At 52.3% G+C, this 19,081-nt stretch overlaps 1 protein-coding gene across 1 annotated transcript in view; it reads right to left on the bottom strand.

The window, feature by feature from the left end:
• Positions 1–18,160, bottom strand: part of LOC105471629 (phosphatidylinositol transfer protein alpha) — a 41,350-nt gene extending 23,190 nt beyond the window's left edge. Inside the window, exons 1-4 of the mRNA XM_071082089.1 lie at positions 18,006–18,160; positions 14,008–14,038; positions 8,211–8,356; positions 3,834–3,925 (exon numbers count right to left, since the gene is read on the bottom strand). Coding sequence (XP_070938190.1) covers positions 3,834–3,925; positions 8,211–8,356; positions 14,008–14,038; positions 18,006–18,025 — 289 coding nt within the window. The 5' untranslated portion in view covers positions 18,026–18,160. The remainder of the gene's footprint in view (positions 1–3,833; positions 3,926–8,210; positions 8,357–14,007; positions 14,039–18,005) is intronic.
• Between the last annotated feature and the right edge of the window lie 921 nt (positions 18,161–19,081).

Raw genomic sequence — 19,081 nt, forward strand, 5'->3', positions numbered from 1 at the left:
GGCGGGCGCCTGTAGTCCCAGCTACTTGGGAGGCTGAGGCAGGAGAATGCCGTGAACCCAGGAGGCGGAGCTTGCAGTGAGCCGAGATCCGGCCACTGCACTCCAGCCTACGCGACAGAGTGAGACTCCGTCTCAAAAAAAAAAAAAAAAAAAAGCATGGCAGGGCCACGTGCAGTGGCTCACGCCTGTAATCCCAGCACTTTGGGAGGCCGAGGCGGGCAGATCACCTGACGTCAGGAGATCGAGACCAGCCTGGCCAACATAGTGAAACCCCGTCTCTACTAAAAATACAAAAATTAGCAGGGCGTGGTGGCGCATGCCTGTAATCCCAGCTACTCGGGAGACTGAGGCAGGAGAATTGCTTAAACCCAGGAGGCAGAGGCTGCAGGGAGCTGAGATTGCACCGCTGTACTCCAGCCTGGGTGACAGAGCAAGACTCAGAGCAAGACTCTGTCTCAAAAAATAAAAAAGTTTAAAATAAATAAATAAAAGCATGGCTTAGCGATACTGCATCCAGCCGAGGGCTATGGTTCCAGGAAGGGATGGAAGGAGAAACAAACTTTCTCTTCCTTTTCCCACTTTCAATTATTCACAGACCAACTCCTATCTTACCCTCTCCTCACTTCCAACCCATCAGCTTCAACGGAAAAACAGAGAGGGAAACAAGCTAAGAACAGCAAGAGCTGATCATTACCAGAGCGTCCCAATCTGTCTGCATTCCACTCAGAGTAAGGAAGAGCCTTCCAAAAGCCATGGGGCATTTTACTTCATGCTCCTCCATCTATCTTCCTTCAAACTTGGATCTACTGAGGCCAAGCTAAGATGTCTGAACTAATAACCTCTCTCCCATCAGCCCCAAGGTAACTGGAAGGTAGCCTTCCTTGCCTATTTCTACCTCTTGTTTTAAAAGAGAAAGTGTCTAACTAAACAGATCTAAGATCCAACATGTCCATTCTGTGTGAAGGTGTATCCTGAACAGGAGGCCAGTACCCACTGAGGAAACCAACCTTCCTTCCCCTACTCCCTGTCTCCATGAAATAGTTAGAAATTATATTTTTCCAGAGGAGCTCCAGTGGCGCAATCGGTAAGCGCAGGGTACTGATACAGAAATTACGTTTTTCTTTTTCTTTTGGCCAAGGATCAATATATGAACTATCACTTAATGTGCAGAAAAATGCCCATGTCAGCTGCAACTCTCCCCAGAATTACACAGAGAACGGGGCATCTCTCAGTTGGCACAAGCTGTGTACCCAGAACCCTGCCCCAGGCAGGGAGACGTCCACACTATCCGTTTGCCTCGTTTATGCCAAGTTGGCTAAGGTTCTTACAACGCATGCTCACTGCGACTCTCTCAGACACTAAGAAAATCCACCTTTGGCCCTAGACCAGACACACCCAGCCACACTGCATACTTTTTTTTTTCTTAGACAGAGTTTTGCTCTTGTTGCCCAAGCTGGTGTGGAATGGCACGATCTCGGCTCGCTGTAACCTCTGCCTCCCGGGTTCAAGTGATTCTCCTGCCTCAGACTCCCGCGTAGCTGGGATTACAGGCACACACCACCATGCCCAGATAATTTTTTATTTTTAGTAGAAACGGGGTTTCACCAGGTTAGCCATGCCGGTCTTGAACTCCTGACCTCAAGTGATCTGCCCACCTCAGCCTCCCAAAGTGCTAGGATTACAGACGTGAGCCACCGCACCTGGCCCTGTCTTTTAAGAACATGTGTGCGTGCCTCATTTCCAAGAATCTAACTTCCGGCCCGGTGCTTAGGGAGTGGGGAGGGCTGCATTTCAGCTACAGCAAGAAAACTCTAAGGGTTACACATCCCAGACCCGACCAACGACCGCGCATCTCCTGATACAAGGTCCTTAAACCTGTGTGGGGCCACCGAGGGTTGGAAAGAGCAATGACCCCGTGTTCTGGATTGCAGTCATTCCCAAAGTCCACAGGATAAGGGTGACGTGCACCACGTAAGGATCACAGACTCATCAGACTGTAGGGAGTGCCAGGTGCCAACAAAGAAAGCAAGTGAAGGACGACAGGTCAGCAGAGGCTGCAGGGAGGACACCGCAGCCCAACACTGTCTGTACCCACACATGGAGGCTGGCGGGAGGAAAGGTCACCCACCTCACATACAAGTGCCAGGGGACCTCTTGGGACTCCCCAGGGTTATAAATCAGTACCAGCCTAAGCTGCCTCCCCGGTTCACGTGATTCTCCTGCCTCAGACTCCCAAGTAGTCTGAGTCTGTTGAGGCCTAAGCCCTCCCAACAGGTCTAGTCCTAGTTGGCCCTGGAAACCTAGGAATCTTGGAAAGCTAAGAATCTGAATCATCCAAATAAATCCAAGAATGTCTGGACTAGAATAGAAAGTTCTCTGTGGAGGTTCAAATCTTTCCTTTCCAGAAACTCTATGCAGGAGACTGGTCAAGATTAAGAAAATAATTCCACCCTATCCTCAACTACAGAACATGCTGTTTCAGCAGAAGCCACAGTTCATTCATATGATGGAATACTATGCAGTTATTATAAATAAAAAATATAAAAAAAACCCAACAAATACCAGACACCTTAGTGACGGGGAAAATGTTCTCTATTCACTGAAGAAAAATGAGAAACTTAGGTCAGGCACGGTGGCTCATGCCTGTAATGCCACACTTTGGGAGGCCAAGGTGGGAGGATCGCTTGAGCCCAGGAATTTAAGACCAGCCTGGGCAACATGGTGAGATCCCATCTCTACAAACAAACAAACAAACAAAAAAACTAGCCGGACATGATGGTACACGCCCATAGTCCCAGCTATTTGGGAGGTTGAGGCAGAAGGATCACTTGAGCCTGGGAGGTTAAGGCTGCAGTAAGCTGTGGTTGCGCCACTGGACACCAGCCTGGACAACAGAGTGAGACAAAAAAAGTAATTAAAAAATTAGTAATCATATTAGTAATCCCAGCACTTTGGGAGGCTGAGGCGGGTGGATCACTTGAAGTCAGGAGTTCGAGACCAGCCTGGCCAACATGGTGAAAACCCATCTCTACTAAAAATACAAAAATTAGCTGGGCATGGTGGCGGGCGCCTGTAATCCCAGCTACTTGTATGGCTGAGGCACGAGAATCGCTTGAACCCAGGAGGCGGAGGAGGCTGCGGTGAGCTGAGATTGTGCCATTGCTCTTCAGCCTGTGTGACAGAGCCAGGCTCCACCTCAAAAAAAAAAAAAAAAATTAGTAATGATCTAAAATTTGTCTAGAAAATGTGTCTGGGTCGGGTACAGTGGCTCACATCTGTAATCCCAGCACTTTGGGAGGGCAAGGTGGGCGGATCACCTGAGGTCAGGAGTGCAAGACCAACCTAGGCTCCATCTCTACTAAAATACAAAAAAATTAGCCAGGTGTGGTGGCATGCGCCTGTAGTCCCAGCTACTTGGGAGGCTGAGGCAGCAGAAATGCTTGAACCCAGGAGCCAGAGGTTGCAGTGAGCCAAGATCACGCCACTGCACTCCAGCCTGGGCGACAGAGTGAGACTTCATCTCCAAAAAAAATGAACAAATAAAAAAAAACAAAAATGACTAGAAAAATATACTAAAATCTTATAATGAATAACAACAATCAAAATTATTACAGCATCCCCAAGTGAGAGATTGGCTGTATGCTCTCAGGCCATGACGACTGCTGCTTCCCACCCGGCTGTCCACCACGTTGTGCTGGACACAGCACTGCTACCCACCAAAGCCTGAAGGGGCCCCAGCCTGACCCTTTCCCTGACCTCATCTGGAACATGCAGGTGGGACACAGAGCCCTGCTGCTCCCCCGTCCGGCCGATGTGGCCACATCTGCACTCACCGGTTCTGCAATAAGGGTAGGCATTCCACGCTTTCTCGTGTATATTCAGGGCTCCCTCTGGGGCCAGCATTCGAACAAACGTGGGTACTTTGCTATAGTGGGGAAAAAAAGGATTATAAATAGAGATGGAAGAGAGAAAGGAGACAAGAGGCTTTTCAGATCCAGCTTCCTCATGGGGAGTTGACAAGCAAGTTTCCATGAGATGAGCAGGTTACTGGTAGGAGTGAGAAGTTACCTGTCAGAGCCTGACACCCCACCTTGGCTGGCTCCTAACACGTACCCACAACGTGCCCCATCAGCCACCAGAAACAGAACCGCACAGGAGACCCCAGGCTACCTGCTGTGGCTTATCACCCATTCCGTCAACACTACACATTTTTCCAGAGGTCGCTGGGCCCACGGCATTATACTACAAGGTGTGCGAAAAACATACAAAGGAGATGCCTCCAAGCATGAACCAGTCTGGGTTTACGGGCCAGCGTGACTGGCTGACTAACTTGGGTATAGGATCCAGGATTATCTGATCTGCTTTCATCAGCTCTGAGAGGCCAGGAGGGCCTCAGACCCATTTGTCTCCCAGGACAAAATATTTTCTTCTACTCAATTCTTTTTTTTTCTTCTTCTTCTTTTTTTTTTTTTGTTTGATACAGAGTCCCCTTCCGTCGCCCAGCCTGGGGGGCAGTGGCGCGATCTTGGCTCACTGCGAGCTCTGCCTCCCGGATTCAAGCGATTCTCCTGCCTCAGCCTCCTGAGTTGCTGGGATTACAGGCACGTGCCACTATGCCCAGCTAATTTCTGTATCTTTAGTAGAGAAAGGGTTTCACCATGTTGGCCAGGCTGGTCTTGAACTCCTGACCTTGTGATCCACCCACTTCAGCCTCCCAACATGCTGGGATTACAGGCGTGAGCCACCATGCCCAGCCTCTTCTACTCAATTCTTATCTCAGGTTACAGAACAACATGTACAGTATAAGCCCCGCCCTGCCCTTCCCCCCCTTTTTTTTCTGGTGGGTGTGTGATTTGACGTACTAGGAAAACATTTAGAATTTTTTTTTTTTTTTTTTTTGAGACAGAGTCTCGCTCTGTCGCCCAGGCTGGAGTGCAGTGGTGCAATCTCAGCTCACTGCAAGCTCTGCCCCCTGGGTTCAAGCAATTCTCCTGCCTCAGCCTCCCGAGTAACGGGGACTACAGGCACCTGCCACCATACCCGGCTAATTTTTCACCATGTTAGCCAGGATGGTCTCAATCTCCTGACCTTGTGATCTGCCTGCTTCGGCCTCCCAAAGTGCTGGGATTACAGGCGGGAGCCACTGCGCCTGGCCTAGAAAAAATTTTTTAAATTAAAATGAAAATGGTATATATATTCCTTTACCTTTTTTTTTTTTTTTTGAGACAGAGTCTCACTCTATCGCCAATCTGGAGGGCAGTGGCGCATGCTCAGCTCATTGCAATCTCTGCCTCCTAGGTTCCAGCAATTCTCCTGCCTCAGTCTCCTAAGTAGCTGGGACTGCAGGCATGTGCCACCACGCCCAGCTAATTTTTGTATTTTTAGTAAAGACGGGGTTTTGTCACGTTAGACAGGCTGGTCTCGAACTCCTGACCTCAGGCAGTCTGCCCGCCTCAGCCTCCTACAGTGCTGGGATTACAGGCGTGAGTCACCGTGCCCGGCCGTCCTTGGTTTCTAACGGATAATCTATCCAGTCTTTGGCAAGCTCTGGCAACCTCATCAGCTTTAGTGCCTCAGGCCTAAGACAGAGTGAACTAGAGCAAACAGCTAACCTGGAGCACTTGGGGCGACCTCTGTGATTCATGAACTCACTGCCATCCCAATTCAGGCCAGTATTTCTAGGTCTAGGCATGGGGACACACAGAGAAACAAACAGATGTGGCTCCCACCCTCAAGGAGTTTCTGGTCTACTGGGGCGTGTAACTAGACAAGGCCAAGCACAACACGGTAAGTTCATGCCATAATGGGGTGGGCACAGGGCCCTGGGCGGCAGAGTGCTGTGAGAACATAAGGAGGGACACGCAGTGCACCGGGCAGGCTCTGCAGGGAAAGTCAGGATGAACCAATGCATGGAACAGAGAGTGGGGCTAAGGTAAGAGACAGAAAGGGGTGGGGTGGGAAAAGCTGGAGAAAAGAGAGAGAAGTTTCAAGTAACCTGTGCAGTACAAGGTGGGGAGTTCAAGGAGACACTTGAAGCTGGATCCTAAAAGAATTTTGTTTTTTTTGAGACAGGGTCTCACTCTGTCGCCCAGGCTGGAGTGCGGTGGTGTGATCATGGCTCACTGGCAGCCTTGACTTCCTGGACTCAGGTGATCCTCCCACTTCAGTGTCCCAAGTAGCTGGGACTACAGGTGGACACCACTATGCCTGGCTCATTTTTGTATTTTCTGGTAGAGACAGGGTCTTGCTATGTTGCCCAGGCTGGCTAAAAGGTCCTGTAAGCTATGTCAGAGAGCATGGACTTCATCGCGAAGGCAAAGGGAAGCCGTCGGTAGTTGTGGCGCTGGGAGTGACAGACCATCCAGACTGAACACTTGAAGCAGTGCGGAGAACTGGAAGGCAGGGAGACTCAGTAGAAGCTGCTGTAGTAATCCAGGCAAGAGAAGGCAAGGAAGGGACATGTTCGAGACACTAAGGAGATGGAGTCAGCAGGACTTGATGTGATATGAAGGACGAGCGCGTGTGTGTGTGTGTGTGTGTGTGTGTGTGTGTGTGTGTGTGTGGTGGGGGGCGGGCTCTCTTTTCTGATTTGGGCAGCTAGATGGCTGATACAGTAAAGTTTCTCTTGTCACCATGGGAAGAGGTAGTGGCAGCAGTCACTGCTGGCCTTTTCTTTCTTTTTTTTTCAGAAGACAGGCAGGATTTCACTCTGTGGCCCAGGCTAGAGTGCAGTGGTGTGACCATGGCTCACTGTGGCCTTGACCTCCTGGGCTCAGATGATCCTCCCACCTCAGCCTCCTGAGTAGATGGGATTACAGGCACCTGCCACCACACCTGGCTAATTTTGTTTATTTTTTGTAGAGACGGGGTCTCGCTATGTTGCCCAGGCTGGTCTCAAAACTCCTGAACTCAAATGATCTGCCCGCCTTGGCCTCACAAAGTGCTGGGATTACAAGTGTGAGTCCCCGAAGAGCCCAGCCAGGTCCTACCTTTTATATGGAGAGACCTCGTCTCTGTCACTTTGGTTGGACCAACTTAGTCTTGAGGAAACAACTGGCCCCTTCTACCTAAAATACCAATTCACCATCTCTCTTCAAAATTCTCTTTAAGAAATACAAACACCAGAGGAGGAGCAATAGGAGACATGGAGAAAAAGTGTGCTGGCAAGGAGACTGAGTGATGGCGAGGTTCCTCCCCACTGCACAGCACTGCTCTCCTCGCACCCCGGCACTGAGGTCCTGGACCCTCTGGAGTTAGTACTCTGACACCATTAAAGTGACAGACCACAGTGAAGTGGGGCTTTGACCAAATGAAAGTCAACTGATTTCAGTTCAGTTCAGAGACTAGAAATTAAGATCCAGGTTTCAGTTTCACAGCAGTGTGGATGGACTTAATGTCACTGAACTGTATACTTAAAAATGGTCACAATGGTGAATTTTATGTTATGTGTACTTTATCACAATTTTTAAAAAGACTCAGGTTTCCCTTCTCCAGTTCTGGATAGCTGCTAAAACGAGCTTGGTTTGGCTTCCATTCAAGCTGATGTATGATTAACATCATCAATGCCCTTTGGGTCTGCTCATCGTTTCCTGAAGTATTACTCTTTTGGTTAGGGATTCAGCAAATTTGTATAGTTTGATATGGATTCCAGTACACAAATCAGTTCAAGCTTCATTAAATACTCATGCCTTTGATCCAAAGAGAGGTACCAAAATTTCTCTGGTAACCGATTTCACATTATCAGAATTTAAAATCCTACCAGCCCAGCAACTCTAGGAATTCAGTTTTAGGAATATTTGCTGAAGATCTGCATATACAAGGCCATCAGAAGATTTACACAGAAGGAGTTTTACTGGATTATGTAGGCATCTGGAAATGACTGACACACGCATCAGGAGAGGAGGGTTAGACAACCTGCAGCACATCTGTACCCTGTGACACTGTGAATCCTATGTGGACTTCAGAGACTGAGGCAGACAGAACAGGCCGAGAGAGGCAGCCATGATAAGTAACAAAACAGAAGAGTATATTCCCATCTATATAAATGTGAGTATAACATTTACATAGTCAGTATATAACTACTAACATTAGTTGTTAAGCTACAACAATTAGTATAAGCCCATCTATATAAAACAATACAGGAAGTAACACTCATTTACACACACACACACACGAAAGCCAGCATCCAGCCCGCTGCCCGCGCTGCGTACCTCTGCAGGTGGTAGATCTTGTGTGTGTACTGGCCTTTCTCACCGTCCTTCTCATAGGGCTCGTTCACCAGGACCTCCACGCCTTCACCACCACCCGTTTCGTTTTTACTGGCCTCAGCCACAGAATACAGCTGCCCTACTTGATACTAAAGGAACAGAGACAGATGTTATTCTCAACACAGACTCTTCTCAATGGTGACACATAATCCAGCTGCCAGTAAGTGTCTAATTGGATCACCCTGGGGTCTCCTCATGCAGGAGCTCACTCTGGAGTTTCCCATCAGGCCTTGCCCAAATCCACCCAAAGCAACAGAGAGTGCTGCTCCATGGCCCCTCCTGACCCATCAGACATGTTTATTTCATCCTTCTCATTTTCACATCATCCATCAGGGTTTATTTTTATTTATTTATTTTTTTTGGTAGAGACAGGGTCTTGCTATGTTGCTCAGGCTGGTCTCAAACTCCTGGTCTCAAGCCATCCTCCCACCTTCGCCTCCCAAAGTGCTGACATTATAAGCAGGAGCCACTGTTCCCAGTCAATCCGTCAGGATTTAAAGAGGCAGGTGAATCTACTTAACCTCACACCACCATGCAGAAAACAGATTACAGAGTCCAAAGGAGCTTTTGTGCTGAACCTGCTTCTGGTATTAAGACCCTGGAAGATCTGGGTTGGTTGCTAGAAATCACTTTATCTCACTCATTTAAATAGATCCTAAGACATGATTTCTTGTCAAAGAAAGGTGCTCAGCGCTCTGTGAAATCCACAACCTCAATGGTAAAACTGGCTCATCTACTTGCTTCTTCTCCAGTGTTAGGCCTCTCCTCACCCCGCAAGTAGCTCTTTCAGGCAATGAAACCTCTTGACACTTTCCAGATTCCTGGTGGGGCCGAAGCAAGTATTCCTCCTTCCCACATTAGATATCACAGATTCCTGCCCCACAGTCTGTGCCAGCTGGGTACACCCTCTGTGTTGGCACTTACTACACGGCAAAAGCCTAGTTTTCCTTTATTTGGGTCACATGCCACCCTATCAAGTCACCAGTCAACATGATTGGCCTCCTCTGACCCTGTCAGGATGGCTGTGTTAGGGCCAAGGACCTAGGCAGTGCCCGGACTCAGTCCTTCTGCCCTCTCCTCTGAGAAGCCGTCCAGAGGAGAAAACAAGGTGAAAAGAAAATGAACAGCAACATTTGACGCAGGAAGTTATATCTACACCAACAGATGTGTCTTTCCTACCACAGCCCTATCAGGCGTGACAGCTTAGGGAGTGTGAGACAAAGGGAATAAGCTACGGGATGACCCCACATGCTGGGGGGGGTGCGGGGAGGGACAAAGGGTTTCCTCGAGCTCTACGCCCTCTCCCCCCAACTCCTGGTACCCCTGGGGGGAAGGCCAGGGTGTTTCTCTCTCTCTTTTTTTTTTGTTTAGACAGAGTCTTGCTCTGTCGCCAGGCTGGAGTGCAGTGGTGCGATCTCGGCTCATGGCAACCTCCACCTCCAGGGTTCAAGCGATTCTCCTGCCTCAGCCTCCCAAGTAGCTGGGATTACAGGCACCGGGTTTTTCTCTCTTTGAGATTAAAAAGAAAGGATGTATCTCTAGGCAGCTGCCACTTAAATCACTGCCTGCAACAGCAAGGAATAGAGGCAGCTTCCAGAGCTGCTTCGCCTCAAACCTGGAAACCTGCTCTACCAGGCAGCTTCCTAAGCACTGCAGGGACATTTCCGGGCAAAATCTGGAAGGTGAAGCAGGGGACCAGGACAATTCACTGCTCACCAAAAGGCTGAAAGAGCCCTAACTTTCAAAGCAAAATTCCAGAACAAAATGCCATGAAAAGGGGCAAGCAACCAAGGCTCAGTTAAATCCATAAAGAGGAACATTTGGGTGAAAGCCAGTCACCTCGACCTTGCTAATCCTAAGCTGCATCAGTGCTGCCTCAATGCCCCCTGGAGCCCCAAGCTGTCCCTGTGCCTTTCCAAGTCCACCACCTAGCTAGGCACACATGAAAACCCGTCAAGGGGGTCAGGGCTTGGCTGAGCCAGGGGTGCCTAAGAAGGAGCAGAAACTCCGTTTCAGAGAAGAGTCGTAAGAACATCTAACCACTGACTCAGCAATTCTAAAGGACAGGCGGGGGAGAGGGCCTGGTGGAGGGGACGAGGTTCCCGGCTAGTGGTGCCACTTGGGAAGGGGGCCCCCAGGCAGAGACTCATCGCCTTGGTTTCTCTTCAGCTGCCGGAATCAGAGGGCAGGTTCTAAGAGGATCAGCCTGTTGGCTGGCATCTTCCCCCTTTAATCTCTCTTGATATTCTGATCCTTTAATCCCAATGAGACAAGTGAAGGCAGTTTTGTAAATCTAAAGGGGTAAGGAAGACTGGCCTGCACAAGCCACAAGTGAAGGGCGCTTTTCACGTTACAGAGTTCCTTTTGGCACAGCTGCTCTGCCCCCCGGGAAAGCAGTCAGACTCAGATGGGGCGGAGATAGGAGGAGTGGGGGGGTCAGATCATTAAATCAGATTTTAAAAAACTCCAAGAAGACTGGGGCTGCAGCCTCCTCAGACCTACGATGATGTTCCTTGCTCTTGAGATTTGTTCGCTTGTCCCAAAGAACTAAGTCATTCAACTAAGAAAAACAGAGACTCCACCACTTTGGCACTCTGGGAGGGGGAGCCCAGTGGGTGGGCCCGAAATACGATATGAAACATGTCATAAACAACAGTGCAGCACTGGTCCCACCAACATGGCCCTGTCAGGCTGGCTACCAGAGGGAGAATGGTGCCACGAATCTCTGGAAACAAGAAGTAAAGCAGCCGGTTGACCTGCGCCAGGAAGCATTGGTGGACACACGCACGTCACACAGCCAGGGCATTCTCGCTCTGCTGCACAATGCCTGGACACTCAGTGTTAGACCAAAGGCTCTGGCCACCCAGAAGCTAATTCTGCCCCCAAAACACTGCTGCAGGCCATCAGAATGATTACACAGGCATGACCTTCTCTTTCTCTTTCTTCACTTTTCCCCCTAAATCAGAAAACTGCAAGGGCCTCAAGTCATGGCCTCCAATTTAGGAAGCGAATCCACCAGCCACATGGCACTGAGCTGTTCCCATAGGAATTGTGAGTCAGGATGGAGTTATTGACAAAGACTCTGAGAAGGTTGATCATGGCCAGGCGTGGTGGCTCACGCCTGTAATCCCAGCACTTTGGGAGGCCAAGGCGGGCGGATCATGAGGTCAGGAGATTGAGACCATCCTGGCTAACACGGTGAAACCCCAGCTCTACTAAAAATACAAAAAAAACTAGCCGGGCAAGGTGGCGGTGCCTGTAGTCCCAGCTACTTGGGAGGCTGAGGCAGAAGAATGGCATGAACCCGGGAGGCGGAGCTTGCAGTGAGCCGAGATCGCGCCACTGCACTCCAGCCTGGGCGACAGAGGGAGACTCCGTCTCAAAAAAAAAAAAAAGGTTGATCACGACTTGTTTCTTCCTCAGCCTTCCCCTCCAAGATTTTTCTAATCCTCTGAAACTAAGTTCTGCTTCAACCCTACCCAGGCCACGTGGTACTTTCTCGTCAATGGTTTCCTGCTGAGAATGGGCTGACCACCGCCAGGCAGACAGCTGAATCCTGATCAGCATTCACTTCCCAAACTTCTGCTCAGACTTCAGGCTCTGACTACCCAACTCTGCCCCACCACTTCCTCAATGCTGCAGAAAAACCATCACAAGCGAAAACCCGCCAGCTGTGGATGCTGTCAAGGTGGAGGTTCCCCTTTCCTTCCAGTCTTGGCCCCACCATCAGCCATCAGTGTCAGGCCCTTCAGCCTCACTCCAAGAGCAGCCCCAGGGGCTCCAGGACAGGCTGGCCCTCCTTGGTCTGCAGCCCTTTGTTCCATCAAGAAACTCCCTATCAAAGGATCCATTTCACCCCAATCACCCCGCCGAGGAAATCCCGAGTTCCTAACGATCAGGGTGGGATCGTTAGGATGTGCAGGGTGTGCAGCAGGGAGGATGTCACTAGACACCTCCCCAAGAGCTGAGTGTGAGGGCGAGGGACATGCTGGGCTTTCCTGCTTGGCCTTCTGGTTTGGAAAATCATTGCTTGCTATTTTTAATAAAGACAGCACAGGCTGGGTGAAGTGGCTGACGTCTGTAATCCCAGCACTCTGGGAGGCTGAGGCAGGAGGACTGCTTGAGGCAAGACCAGCCTGGACAACACAGTGAGACTCTATCTCCACTATTTAAAAGAAATATTATAAGGTAAAAAAAATAAAGACAGCATGGCCAAAGCAGGTGGGTTAACAAGACCCTTTCCAAGCCAATACCTATTAGCCCAGGCACCTGGTTCTCAGGCCCCAGTGCCGACAGGGATCAGAGCCACCTACCCAGTCATTCCCTCATTTTCCCAGATTCCCAGGTTCCCCAGTCTCGTTTCTCTTTTCTGCCCTTCCCAGAACCCCCAGATCATGGTCAGGGCCCACCTCTGGCCCCTCCCCGGATCCCCACAGCTCTTATCGGATATGTAGCCCACCCGTGGAGGCAATCCTCTAAAGGGCCAATGTCTGCCCACCCCTCTCGGGGGCCAACAAGCCTGGATGTCTGTCTCAGCTAAATGTGCTGCAGGCTCTGTTGGCCTGATTTCATTTTTCAAAGGTCCAGTTCATATTTGGAACAGAGTGGAAGTTATCACAGGAGCTTCATGCTGACACTGCAGGAAAGAGAGACGAAGCCCAGTGACTGGAGGCACTATACTGACTGATGAACCTCACCCAAACTCGAGTTTAACTGGAAGCTGGGGTGGGGTGGGCTGTGCCAGGAGAGGAGAGTGGAAGAAGCTCAGGGAAAGAGTGAGACAAGGGAGGTTCCGTGACAGTTTTCTGTTGTCCAAGAGACTGACTCTGAGTCAGCATGGCCTATGAACCTTCTTACAGCAAATCCTGCTGCCAGATCCCCACATACAAGGATGTCAGACCCAGGAACTATAAAAGGACAGAGGGCAAGTCAAGTCTATTTGTTATTCCCTGCCCTTTGTAAAAGGAGGGTTCTGTGTCTTGGTCTTTCCAGCAGTGACCCATCGTGACTAGGGAGGGCCTCAAGAGATTTCCTGCCCTGCTGGTTTGCTGCACAACTAGAAAGAGCCACACACACTTGCCAGCTGAGTCATGGAGGTCCCAGAAATGCATACACTTGATCCCATCAATAATGTGTCCCCGCCTGGGTGCGGTGGCTCACGCCTGGAATCCCAGCACTTTGGGAGGCTGAGGCGGGCGGATCACTTGAGGTCGGGAGTTCGAGACCAGCCTGGCCAACATGGTGAAAGCCCATCTCTATTAAAAATACAAAAATTAGCCAGGTGTGGTGGTACACACCTGTAATCCCAGCAACTTGGGAGGCTGAGGCAGGAGAACTGCTTGAATCCAGGAGGCAGAGGTTGCAGTGAACCGAGATCACACCACTACACTGCAGCCTAGGAGACAGAGCGAGACTCCGTCTCAAAACAACAACAACAACAACAACAAAAAAACATGTCCCCAAACATGCCCAGCCCCAGCAGATAAAAGGGGCTGGTTTAGTCTCTACTCAGAGTCATCCAGCATACCAACAGCTAGGGGCAGGTTGCACACAGTTGCCCAGATATTAAAATTAAGTGCCATTTTTCAACTGAAAGTGGCACCAGGAAAATTCACGTTGAAATCTTTATGTTAGAACAAATAAGAAAACTACATAAAGAGGATGACCACTCAGAGCCCAACTTAGTCAATGGTCACAAACAGTTACACACAACTATGGACTAGAAAGAAAGAGGACTTACCTCATCTACGGACACAGGCAGGATTACTCGACTATAAGAAAGGAAAAAGAGAGTATCAACTTTAGGCTGTGCAATCTGCTGGAGGCTCTTTAAAGCATCATCCTAAAACAGTCAGCATTCTATTGTGTAAGACACTAAACTCGGGTGACGCGGTGACCCCCCCCAGTCAGCATTCTATTGTGTAAGACACTAAACTCATGATGAAACCTCCCCACCCCGCCCGCACAGAATGGCCCTCTGAGCGCTCTGAGGACAGGACCCTCTGTGCCTCGGAAGCCTCCCAGTTAGAACCCTGCGATTCAGTCCAAACCTGTCCTCCCCCAGCTACTTCCCAGGCCTCCACCTCACATGGAGCTGGACACATGGATGATTAACTTCACCCAAACTTGCCAACGAGGACCTGCCAGTGAGTCTAGCAAGACAGGTTAACACAGGAGGACCTACCACAGCGAGGATTCAGACCCAAAGAAGAGGCCCTGGGGACTTACATTGCTGTGGATCCAACCTCCCAAGAACAGCCCTCCGGGGAAAGGCCAGGAAGGGACCAAGCCCCTTGAAGCCTTAATCACCCTAAGAACACACACCAGGCGCCTGCTCGGGGCCGGATATTACAATCCAAGCTGCCACCACAAGGCCACCAAGAGGGCATTCAACTTATGTCCTAACCTCCAGGAGCTGTCCAAAGGAATCCCAATTTATCATTTCCTTTTCTTCTTCTCCAACTCAATGACCACCAATTGCTGGAGATGCCACCAATGACCTGCTGGAGAAGCCACGGCCGGCAAAGTCTTCACCGGGTCACAACCCCACAGAGGTGCTAGGGCTAGCAGCACTTCTCCGGGTGCCTTGCATTTGAAATGCAGGCCAACAGCCAACTCCCAGTTCAAAGCTGTGAGGCGGGAGAGCTAAGACAAAAACTCTTGGTTTTACCCATACAAGTCAAGCCAGTTCCCAAGCTTAGATGCTCGGTCCCCAGACCCTTGCTGGAGCCCTCTGAGTCCTTTTGTGTCTGGCATGTGTAGTGAAGCATGAGCTGCTGTGCCTTCCGCACGCAGTGGGTTCACCACTCAGGCTCCTTGCTCCAGGCTGGTAAACAGCTATTTTCTAGTTCCACAAAGGTCTCCCAGGAAGCAAGAAGGACACAGAGGAGTCTGAGGAAAACATCACATTAAAGGCAAGGCACCAAGCATGAAAGTAGCAGGAAAAACAAAATGGGCTCCAAATCTTTACTGCCTGCTAACAACTCCCTTCCTCCTGAGCCACTCAATAACGTGAATCCTCCAGTTTACTGGATGCGGCCACCGAGGCTCCCCTCCCATTAGACAAAGCCAGCGGTGCAGAAAAATACTCCCGACTTGGAGGCCGGAATTTCCGCACCCTCGGAAGAAACTTCCTAGAAAACAATAAGCCTTTTATCTTCAAGAACAGCAGTCAAAATCACACCCGAGAGTTAGCAGCAATCAAATTAAATAGTAGAATCCTGTCAGAAGTGGTGTTGGAAAAATCAACAGGGGCAACCTGCAGACACTGGGTGGGAACCAAGTCTCACTCAGAAGAGAGTGACATGGGCCAATTCCTGACGGGATGCGCTGAGGCTGCTGGCAGGACAGCTGCACACTCAGACACTGCCCCCTTGCTCCTCGGGAACAAAACCACGACGGCAGCAATCGGGTACAATTCCAAAGGACGGGGCCACAGAGGAACTGCCGGGCTGGGCCTGGAGCAGGGCTCACTCTAACGTGACCTTCACTCGCACCCTTTCCAGAGGCTGCAGCGCTGCAGCCACAGCCAAGTGTCTCGGATGCCCCTGCTCCTCCCCTGGCCCCTGCCCAGGGATGCACGCACACGGCACAAGTCGGGCAGGAAGGAAACGCAGATGCCAGGCAGGCTCTGCATCTCCGGCACCTTGGACTTTTCCCTCGCAGGCTTCAAGGGGAGGAGAACAAAGAAGGGGAAAGGAATGCCTCTCTTCAAACCTCACTCAGATCTCTTCTGAAGGTCCCTTCCTTTCCCTGCCTGACCTTCATTTCAAAACCACAGATTTCTACAGATTCTAGGATTCATCTGGGAACAGAAAAACAAATCAGAAGGTGGGAAAAGCCTGTCAGTCTGGGCACTGAAGATTAAAACCCAAAGCGTACCACGTTCTCCTGTTGGCATCCTAAAGGTCTTCCTTCTCACCACGAAAAGCTCCGAACCCTGGCTGAATTCACATCAGACTGGATGTCAAGAAACAGAGCGGGTGAGGCCTCAAAATAACGTTCTTCAGATGAGGTGTTCAGCTGGGATGCCATGTGGGTCTCGGCTCCCTCTGTTACCCAAACTCCACTCTGTGCCCTAAATGTCCTAAGCACCTCCAAGGAGCCAGCATGGTGGGGATGGTCAAAGTGCCTTGGCTGACAAAGTGGAAAGAGCCCTGTGCACGCCTGCCTGGCTGCCGAGAGCACCCCACAAGTTGCTCTCTTTGGCCATCTCCCACTCCTGGGGCTTCTGGCCCTATGCTGCCCGCGTGCCTTCCCTCCAGGAAAGCAGTTTCACTGTAAATTCTGTGCACACACGTGCGCACGCACACGCACACGCACACACAGATACGTACACACACATCCAATCTCTCCTCTCAGGGAGGAAAAACATCCTGTGATGTTTACTTGGAACCCTGAGCTTCTACAATGGGTCATCTGGTACTTGAAAGATTTAGTACGCCAAACATCTCCACCTGTCCCCTGGTCCCCGGGATTTCAGGAGCAAACCCGTCATCCTGCAACTCCTTCCAGATGTCACCAGTTTCCGCCAAACATCTCCACCTGTCCCCCCAGTCCCCGGGATTTCAGGAGCAAACCCATCATCCTGCAACTCCTTCCAGATGTCACCAGTTTCCCACGTACCCCTCTTCACTACTCAAGAACTCCGCACCCCCTTTACCATCTCTCCCCAGTTCACAGCTTCATGGACCCCTCAATTCCTCAAAGAATTCCCTCTTTGCACCAAGACTGAGAATCCCCTAGAAACAAGCTGGCCCTGGGTCTCCCCCATCTCCAACAACAGGGATACTCATCCACAAACATACTCTCTTTCCGGGCCAGCCTCGACCCTGGTAACTTCCTGGCCGCCTACCCAACATTTTCTGGCCTCCTCGCCCAAGTGTCCCCAAAGTCCCAAGCAGTCATCCCAAGCTTGTTCCAAAAGCCTCCTCTTCTGCACCCGCTGCCTGAGCACCACGGTCACTCGGGCCCCCAACTCAGTCCCTTCTGCTTTATCTCCTCTGACCGTTCCCCTGTCGCCCGAGCAGGGCGCTGACTTCCTAGTCCTCCTCCTGCGTCCAATTACCACCACCCCTCACCCGATGCCTAAGACGGCCGCTCCTCCCCCTCCCCATCCCGACTCCATCCCGGAGCCTCTGACCCACCCACCCGGCTCTCCGTGTGGACTGTTCGGCCCTCCACCCCTCCCCACCGCCCTGCCTGCCCCGGTGCGCCTCTTCCTCGGCCCGCGCAGGGCGACCCCACAGCCCTCCCAGCGCTCGGCGACCCCTCGGCCTCCCCCAGTCCCGGGCCGGCGCTCCCTGCCCTGACCCCGTCTCGGGCCCGGCCTGGCCCTCGCTGTCCCCTGCCTCTCCTCGGGTCCACTTGGGCCTCCGAGCCCCCTGGGCCGCCTCAGGAGCCGTCCGCCCCGGTCGCTCCTCCGTGCCCGTGGGCCCCTCCACGCCCCGACCGCCCGTCCCTGCCCCGTGGGCCCCGGCTCAGATGCCGAACGTCCCGGCCGCCCGTCCATGCCCCGGTTGCTCCTCCACGTCCCGGCCGCCCTCCGTGCCCCGTGGGCCCCGCCTCAGGTGCCGCCCGCCCCGGATCCCCTCCGTCCCCGCTGGGCCCGCCTCAGGCGACCCCCGTCCCCGCCGCCCCTCCGTCCATCCGGGCCCTGCGTCCCCCGCCGCGCCGTCGCCCCGGCGGTCGTCCCCACCCTCCCTCCTCCCCGCTTCCGCACGGCCGCCGGACACTCACTACTCCTTGAGCAGCACCATGTCGCTTCGCGGCTCGGTGGCTGCCCGTGGCCCGCCCGGCCTCCCGCCCGCTGCCCGCCGGCCGCTCTCCCCGTGGCCCGGCCCGGCCCGGCTGCCTGTGCGCCTTCGTCGTGGTCTGCTCCGTCCCCGCCGCCCTCGCCGCGCCGGCTCCTGCCGCCCCGGCCTCGTCGCCTCTCGCGCCGCTGCCGACGCCGCCCGGAGCTCCGGTTCCGCAGCGCCGCGCGGGGGCGGGGCGTCTCTGCGGCAACCAGAGCGTCACACGCCGCGGTGCGCGCTGACGTCACGCGGGGCGGAGCCTTCCCGGGCCCGCCCTCCCGTCCTTAAATGGGCCGCGGCGCCGGCGTCGGTTCCGAGGTGGCGCACCTTGGCGAGGGCCAGGCCCGGCAGGAGACGGAGCGGACTTTGCGGTGTCCGTCAGCGCCCTCGGTGTGAACCGCCACGGATGCACGCGGGTGCTGGCTGAGGGGCCTCCCCGGTTGAGGGAATTGAGACCCAGGAAAAGGTTGTGTCAAAAAATATTAATAGCCGCGCGCGGTGGCAGACGCCTGTAATCCCAGCATTTTGGGAGGCTGAGGCAGGTGGATCATGAGGTCAAGAGATCGATACCATCCTGGCCAACATGGTGAAACCCCGTCTGTACTAAAAATACAAAAACTAGGCCGGGCGCGGTGGCTCAAGCCTGTAATCCCAGCACTTTGGGAGGCCGAGACGGGCGGATCACGAGGTCAGGAGATCGAGACCATCCTGGCGAACACCGTGAAACCCCATCTCTACTAAAAAATACAAAAAACTAGCCGGGCGAGGTGGCGGGCGCCTGTAGTCCCAGCTACTCGGGAGGCTGAGGCAGGAGAATGGCGTAAACCTGGGAGGCGGAGCTTGCAGTGAGCTGAGATCCGGCCACTGCACTCCAGCCCGCGCTACAGAGCGAGACTCCGTCTCAAAAAAAAATAATAAAAAAAATACAAAAACTAGCCGGGCGTGGTGGCGGGCGCCTGTAATCCCGGCTACTCGGGAGGCTGAGGCAGGAGAATTGCTTGAACCCGGGAGGCGGAGGTT

Source organism: Macaca nemestrina, chromosome 17, assembly GCF_043159975.1.
Source record: "Macaca nemestrina isolate mMacNem1 chromosome 17, mMacNem.hap1, whole genome shotgun sequence".
Classification (NCBI taxonomy): Eukaryota; Metazoa; Chordata; class Mammalia; order Primates; family Cercopithecidae; genus Macaca; species Macaca nemestrina.